The sequence below is a fragment of the Propithecus coquereli genome, unplaced genomic scaffold (assembly GCF_000956105.1).
Source record: "Propithecus coquereli isolate 6110/MARCELLA unplaced genomic scaffold, Pcoq_1.0 Scaffold322, whole genome shotgun sequence".
NCBI lineage: Eukaryota > Metazoa > Chordata > Mammalia > Primates > Indriidae > Propithecus > Propithecus coquereli.
Genome location: NW_012148864.1, coordinates 603,754 through 612,742, shown reverse-complemented (window position 1 = coordinate 612,742; position 8,989 = coordinate 603,754). Strand labels below are relative to the sequence as shown.

General features: G+C 36.3%; 1 protein-coding gene across 1 annotated transcript in view; it reads left to right on the top strand.

The window, feature by feature from the left end:
* NIPAL4 (NIPA-like domain containing 4) overlaps positions 1–8,989 on the top strand; it is a 55,037-nt gene that overhangs the window by 882 nt on the left and 45,166 nt on the right. The window contains 1 exon segment of the mRNA XM_012650379.1: positions 362–535. Within this exon segment, the coding sequence (XP_012505833.1) occupies positions 362–535 (174 nt within the window).

The following is an 8,989-nucleotide window of genomic DNA, read 5'->3' as shown; positions in this document are numbered from 1 at the left end:
ATAAAACAAAAAGTTAGTTTTGTGGACAAAAATTGATAAACCACTAGCTAGACTAACCAAGGGAAAAAAGAGAGAAGACCCAAATAAACAAATAACCAAATAAAGAGAAGACCCAAATAAATAAAGAAAGAAAAAAGAAGACATTACAACTGATATCACAAAAATACAAAAGATAATCTGCAGCCAATTGATCTGACCATGCTCCTTTCCTCATGGGTGCCCAGTGTGCAATTGCTACAAACAGCAGTCTCCTTAGTAGTGTATGTAGCCTGTTGTTTGTATGGGTTGCTCTAAGGGACCTTGGAGACAGCCCTTTCCAATGTACATTCATGTGTCAGACTTTGTGTTGTCCCCAATCTAGGCTCCAGACGAGTATGCAAGGTGCCTTTGGAAAACCCCAGTGCACCATGGCCAGGATTCATATTGTCATCATGTCCATCCACACCAAGTTGCAGAACAAGGAGCATGTGATTGAGGTCATATGCAGGACCAAGTTCAAGTTCCCTGGCCACCAGAAGATCCACATCTCAAAGAAGTGGGCTTTACCAAGTTTAATGTGGATGAATTTGAAGACATGGTGGCTGAGAACAGCTCATCCCAGATGGCTGTGGTGTCAAATATGAGAACTTTCCAGAAAGTATCCAGCCATGTAATATGAAAAATGATATTAACAATGGCTGGATACTTTCTAGACAGCCCTTGTACATCCCCAATAATGGCCCCCTGGACAAGTGATGGACCCTGCTCTTATGAGGGCTTCCACTGTGCTGCCCCCTCTTTACTCATGCCCACCAATAAATCCTACTTCCTGTCCCCCTCCAAAAGAAATACTAAAGATCAGAGATTATTATGAACAACTATACACTAACAAACTGGAAAACCCAGCGGGAGTGAATAAATTCAGGATTCATGGCCACATACAACCTACAAAGATTGAATCATGAAAGAAATAGAAAACCTGAACAGATCAATGAGTGATGAGATTGAATCAGTAATAAAAAGTATGCCAAAAAGGAAAAGTCTAGAACCAGATGGCTTCATTGCCAAAGTCTACCAAACTTACCAGGAAGAACTAAATTTTTCTCAAACTATTTAAAAACATTGAAGAGGAGGAAATTCTTCCTAATTCATTCTATGAGGCCAGCAATACCCTAATTCCCAAAGAAGGAAGGAAAGAAGGAAGGAAGGAAGGAAAAAAAGAGAAAACTATAGGCCAATATCCCTGATGAGCATAGATGCAAAAATCCTCAACAAAATATAGCAAACTAAATCCAACAGTACATCAAAAAGATAATACATCATGATCAAGTGGGATTTATGTCAGGGATGTAATAATCATTCAACATATGCCAGTCCATAAACATGATACATCACATCAACAGAATGAAAGACAAAAACCATATGATCATCAAAATAAAACAGATGCAGAAAATAGGTTTGCAGCATTTGATGAAATTCAGTATCCTTTCATGATAAAAAAAAACTAGGCATAGAAGGAACATACCTCAAAATAATAAAAGCCATATATGCTAAACCCACAGCTAATATCATATTGAATAGGGAAAAGCTGAAAGCCTTTTCTCTAAGAACTGGAACAAGACAAGGATGCCCACTTTTACCACTCCTATTCAACATAGTACTGGAAGTCCTAGCAAGAGCAATCAGGCAGATTGCTTTCTCTCTTCAGAAATAAAGAAAAAGTATCCAAATTGGAAAAGAGGAAGTCAAATTATCCCTCTTTCATATGACAAGATCTTATACCTAGAAAAACGTAACTCCACCAAAAATCTCTTAGATCTGTTAAATAATTCGAGTAAAGTTGTAGGATAGAAAATCAATATACAATAATCAGTAGCATTTCTATACAACAATAATGAACTGAGAAAGAAATCAAGAAGGCAATCCTTTTTACAATAACAACAAAAAAATACCTAGGAATAAATTTCACCAAGGAAGTGAAAGACCTCTACAAAGAAAACTACAAAACTCTCATGAAAGAAATTGAAGAGGACACAAACAAATGGAAAGACAGTCCATGCTCTTCTTGAATCAGAAGAGCTAACATTATTAAAATGACCATACTACCCAAAGCAATCTACAGATTTAATGAAATCCCTATCAAAATATGAATGCCATTTTTCACAGAAATGGAAAAAAAAATTCTAAAATTCGTATGTAACCCCAAAAAAGCCAAAATGGTCAAAGTAATCCCAAGCAAAAAGAACAAAGCTGGAGGCATCACGGTACTTGACTTCAAAATATATAATAATGCTATAGTAATGAAAACAGCATGTTATTGGTTTAAAAACAAACAGACCAATGGAACAGAATAAAGAACCTGGAAATAAATCCACATATTTACAGCCAAATGATTTTCAACAAAGATGTCAAGAACATACATTGGGGAGAAGACATCCCCTTCAATAACTGGTACTTGGAAAATTGGATATCCATATGGATAAAAATGAAACTAGACCCCTATCTTTCACCATATACAAAAATCAACACAAGATGGATTAAAGACTTTAATGTAAGGCCTGAAACTATAAAACTACTAGAAGAAAACTGAAGAGAAACACTTCAGTTCATTGGTCTAGGCAAATATTTTATAGCTAAGACCTCAAAAGCACAGGTGACAAAAATAAATGTAGACTATATTAAATTAAAATGCTTCTGTACAGCAAAGGAAACAATCAGAGTGAAGAGACAACCTGGTGAATGGGAGAAAACATTTGCAAACTATTCATTCCACAAGGGGCTAATATCCAGAACCTATAACAAACTCAAACAACTCAACAGTAAAATTGCTAACAATTCCATTAAAAAGTAGACAAACAACATGAATAGACATTTCTCGAAAGAAGACATGAAAATGGCCAACAGGTATATAAAAAAATGCTCAACATTACTAATCATCAGGTAAATGCATATAAAAACCACAATAAGATATCATCTTACCCCAAGTAGAGTGGCTATTAATAAAAATCCAAAAACTAATAGATGCTGGTGAGGATGCAAAGAAAAAGGAACTCTTATACATCATTGGTGGGAATATACATTAGTCCAGCCACTATGGAAAACAGTATAGAGATTTCTCAAAAAAACTAAAAATAGAACTATAATATAATCCAGCAATCCTACTACTGGTTATTTATTCAAAGTAAAAGACATCAGTATATCAAAAAGATACCTACAGTCCCAGGTTTATTTCAGCATTCTTCACAATAGCAAAGATATAGAATCAACCTAAGTGTCCACCAACAGATGAATGGATAAAGAAAATGTGGTATATACACATAATGAAATACTATTCAGCCACAAAGAAAGAAATTCTGTCATTTGCAGCAACACAGATGGAACTAGAGGTCATTAAGCTAAACCAGGCACAAAAAGATAATATCTCATGTTTTACATGTTTTTACTCATATGTAGGGGCTAAAAAGTTGATCCTATGGATGTAGAGAGAAGAATGATAGATACTAGAGGCTGGGAAGAGTGTGTGTCAGGGAAAGGGGAATGAAGAGAGGTTGGTTAATGGGTATGAACACACAATTAGATAAAAGGAGTAAATCTTCATGTTCAATAGCAGAGTAGGGTGACTATAGTTAACAACTATGTACTGAATATTTTAAAATAACTAGAACAGAGGACTTGAAATATTCCCAAATCATAGAAATGATAAATACTAGAGGGGATAGATACCCTAAATCCCCTGACTTGATCATTACACATTCTGTGCATGTAACAAAATGTCGCATGTATCCCACAATATGTACAATGATTGTACAATGATTGATATGATTACATATCAAAAAGATGTTATATAAAGAATTTTATATACAGCAAAACTGTCCTTCAAAAGTGAAGGAGAAGGCCAGGCGTGGTGGCTCATGCCTGTAATCCAAGCACTCTGGGAGGCCGAGGTGGGCGGACCCTTTGAGCTCAGGAGCTCGAGACCAGCCTGAGCAAGAACGAGACCCCATCTCTACTAAAAATAGAAAGAAATTAGCTGGACAACTGAAAATAAATATATATAAAAAATTAGCCAGGCATGGTGGTGCATGCCTGTAGTCCCAGCTACCCAGGAGGCTGAGGCAGTAGGATTGCTTGAGCCCAGGAGTTTGAGGTTGCTGTGAGCTAAGATGATGCCACGGCACTCTAGCCCAGGCAACAGAGTGAGACTCTGTCTCAAAAAAAAAAAAAAAAAGTGAAGGAGAAATTAAGACGTTCTCAGATAAATAGTTGAGAGGAGTTTGTGATGACTAGACCTGCTCTGTAAGAAATATTAAAGGGAGTCCTGCAGGTTGAAATGAAAGGACACTAGACGATAACATGAAGCCATAGGAAGAAATAAAGATCTCTGTAAAGGTAAATACAGGGGAAATTTGAAAACTAATATAACAGTGATCTATAACTCCACTTTTTGTTTTCTACATGATTTAAGATACTAAAAACAATTACTAGCCTAAAAGCTAGTATGGTTGACCATTGAACAACATAGGTTTGAACTGCATGGATCCACTTATGTGTGTATTCTTTTTAATAAATACATTGGAAATTTTTTTGGAGACTTACAACTATTTGAAAAAACTCACAAACAAACCGCATAGCCTAGAAACATCAAAATACTTTAAGTTAGGTATGTTATGAATGCATAAAATATATGTGGATGCTAGTCTATTTTACCATTTACTACCATAAAATATACAAAGATCTATTGCAAAAAGTTAAAATTTATCAAAACTTATGCAAACACTTACAAACTTTACACGTCACCATTCATAGTGTGTGTACCATTCATTCAAGAAAAATGTAAAACATAAAGTGCAGTCTTAAGTCATGACTGCATAAAATTAACTAGAATACATACTGTACTACTGTAATGATTTCACAGACACTTCCTACTTCTATCATGGGGAGCTCAAGTATTTGCTTAAAATGCCATCTGATTCTAATCATCTCCATATGGACAGTTTGTCTCTCCAATAAATTATATATAGCAATAAAAAGTGATCTCTCACTTCTCTCATGTATTTTTCATGTTTAGTGAAATACCATAAACCTTGAACACCACCATGGGACCCATATGAAATGCTACTAGTGATGCTGGAAGTGCTCTTAAGAGGCAGAGAAAAGTCATGACATTACAAGAAAAAGTTGACATGCTTAATATGTATCATAGATTGAGGTCTGAAGCTGCGGGTGTCCACCATTTTAAGATACATGAATCTACCGTAAGGACCATCATAAAAAAAGGAAAGGAAATTCATGAAGCTATAGCTGCAGCTACGCCAGTACACACAAAAACCTTGTGCATTTTGTGAAATACTTTTTTATCTCATATTGAAAATGCAGCTTTTACATGGGTGTGGGATTGCTTAAGAAAAGCATGCCTATAGGAACTAATATGATTTGGGAAAAAGCAAAGTCATATGACAACTTAATGCAAAAGGAAGGTGAAGGATCTAAAGCTGGAGAATTTAATGTCAGCAAAGGATGGTTTGATAATTTTAGAAAGATGTTTGGCTTAAAAAACATTAAGAAAACACAGAAGTAGCAGATGAGTTCTCATACACAATTAATAAAATCATTGAAGAGAAAGAATATCTGCCTGAACATGTTTTTAATGCAAACAAAAGTGCCCCATTCTAGAAAAAAAATGTCAAAGGACATTTATTAGCAAGGAAGGGAGTGAGCACTAGAATTTAAGACAGGAAGGGATAGACTAACTCTACCGCTTTGTACAAATGCAGTTGGGTTTATGATCAGGACTTCCCTTACCTATAAAGCTGCTGACTCCTGAGGCTTGAAGGGAAAATATAAATAGCAGCTGCCAGTCTTTTGGTTGTACAACACGAAGGCCTGGACAATGACAACTCTATTTCTGGATTGGTTCCATCAGTGCTTTGTCCCTGAAGTCAGAAAGTACCTTGCCAGTAAGGGACAGCCTTTTAAAGTTGTTTTGATGTTGGACAATGCCTCTGGCCATCCACAACCCCATGAGTTCAACACCAAAGGCATCTAAGTAGTCTACTTGCCCCCCCCACACACACACACAGCTCTAATTCAGCTTCTAGATCAAGAGTCATAAGGACCTTTAAGACTCATTATACTCAGTATTCTATGGAAAGGATTGTCAATGCTATGGAACAGAATCCTGATAGAACATCAGGAAAGTCTGGAAGGATTACACCATTAAAGATGCCATCATTGTTACAGAAAAAAAAGCTATGAAAGCCATCAAGCTCCAAACAAATTCCTGCTGGAGAAAACTGTGCCCAGATGTTGTGCATGACTTCACAGGATTTATGACAAAACCAATCAAGGAAATCAAGAAAGAGATTGTGGATATGGCAAAAAAGGTGGTGGGGTGAAGGGTGTCAAGATATGGATCTTGGAGAAATTCAAGAGCTGTTAGACATCACACCAGAGGAATGAACAGAAGATGATTTGGAGATAAATGCTTCTAAACCAGTGCCAGATGATGAAGATGACACAGAAGCAGCAGTGCCAGAAAACAAATTGATATTAGACAATCGGGCAGAAGGGTTTTGATTATTTAAGGCTGCTTTTGACTTCTATATGACATGGGCCCTTCTATGAAATGAGTACTGAAACTTAAACAAATGGTGGAAGAAGGATTAGTACTATATGGGAACATATTTAGAGAAATGAAAAAGTAAAAAGTCATACAGAAATTACAGTGTATTTCTGTAAAGTTATACTGAGTATGCCTGCCTCCCTTTCACCTCCTCCACCTCTGCACCCCTGAGACAGCAAGACCAACCCCTCCTCTTCCTCAGCCTATTCAGCATAATGATGGCAAGGATGAAGACTTGATCCACTTCCACTTAATGAATAGGAAATACATTTTCTCTTCAGTATGATTTTGTTAATAACATTTTCTTTCCTCTAGATTACTTTACTGTAAGAATACAGTGTATAATACATATAACATACAAAATACATGTAATCAGCTGTTATCTGTAAGGCTTCTGGTCAACAGTAGTCTATTAGTAGTTAAGTTTTTGGAGAGTCAAAAGGTACACATGGATTTTTGACTGTTAAGGGAGGTGGCACCCCTAACCTCCACATTATTCAAGGATCAACTGTATTATTGTAATGTAGTTTGTAATACTACATCTTTGTTTTCTACATAAATTAACTTTGTAATTCTACATCTTGTTTTCTATATAATTTAAGTTTGTAATTCTAAATCTTGTTTTCTATATAGGAGATGAATGCATTTAAGAAAATTATTAGTTTGTGTTTTTGGACACATGATGTACAAAGATATAATTATGTGACATCGATAACTGATAGAGGTGGGGACAGAACTGTGAATGAGAAGGGCTTTTATATGTTATTAAAGCTAGTAAGGGTAGTATAAGTTCAAATTACAGTATTGTAACTTTAGGATGTTAAATGTAATACCTATAGTAACCACAAAGAAAATAGTTATAGAATTTACACAAAAAATAAAGGAATTGAAATATTTCACTATACAAAGTCAACTAAGTACAAAAGATACAATAATGCAGTAAATGACACAAAAATGATAAGGCTATAGAAAATAAACGGCAAAATGACAGAAGTCCCTCCTTATTAGTAATTACTTTAAATGTAAACGGATTAAATACTTCAATCAAAAGACAGATTGGCAGAAAAGATTTTTAAAAAGTGATCCAAGGCCGGGTGCGGTGGCTCACGCCTGTAATCCTAGCACTCTGGGAGGCCGAGACGTGTGGATCGTTTGAGCTCAGGAGTTCAAGACCAGCCTGAGCAAGAGCGAGACCCCGTCTCTACTAAAATTAGAAAGAAATTAATTGGACAACTAAAAATATATAGAAAAAATTAGCTGGGCATGGTGGCTCATGCCTGTAGTCCCAGCTACTCGGGAGGCTGAGGCAGAAAGATTGCTTGAGCCCAGGAGTTTGAGGTTGCTGTGAGCTAGGCTGACGCCACGGCACTCACTCTAGCCTGGGCAACAAAGTGAGACTATCTCAAAAAAAAAAAAAAAATGATCCAACTATATGCTGTCCACAAGAAAGACACATTTTAGATCCAAAGACATAAATAGGTTGAAAGTGAAAAGATATTTCATACACATAGTAATCAAAAAGAAATGGGTGGTAATACTAATAGACTTTAGATAAAAAGGTAGACTTTAAATAAAAAGGTTACAAGGAACAAAGAAGGGTATTATACATTAATAAAAGATTCAATATGGCAAGAAGATATAATGTCCAATAGATAAGGTATAAAATAGCAGATAAATAGATATAAAAGAATACTATGAACAATTGTATATGAACAAATTGGATAACCTAGATGAAATGGACAAATTCTTAGAAACACAAAACTTACCAGGACTGAATCACAAAGAAACAGAAAATCTGAATAGATCTATAACTAGTAAGAAGATTGAATCAATAATTGAGACTCTCCCAATAAAGAAAAGCCCTGAACATGATGGCTTCACAGATAAATTCTACCAGACACTTAAAGAAGAATTAACACCAATTCTCAAACTTTTCCAAAAACCTGAAGAGGAGGGAACACTCATTCTATGAAGCCAGTATTACCCTGACACCTGCAGGACAGTTTTCTGGGAGGCATTGGACTGATCCAGTCCTCCCTCCCTTCTTACTTCTAGTTCTAAAAAATAACTGTAGACTGTGCTGGGAATATAATATCCTGAGATAGGGAGGGACAGGCCAGAATGGCATAGGCCCTGTTCCAGCCCAATCCCTTCCCAGAGACAAGATATTCTTCAACACTTTAGCCCAGCATGTCACGTCACTCCAGTGTATCAAACGAGGGTCCCTCAGCTGCAGTGAAAGTGGAGCACAAGATGAGACTCCATCGACCCCAGAAAGCTTTCCTGAGGTTTAAGGGACTAGTTCATAATGAGTTTCCGTTGTTCCTTGCTGCCTATCTGTAAGTAATAAACCCACTTCATGTAACCTGTTGTGTGTTCTGTCTCACC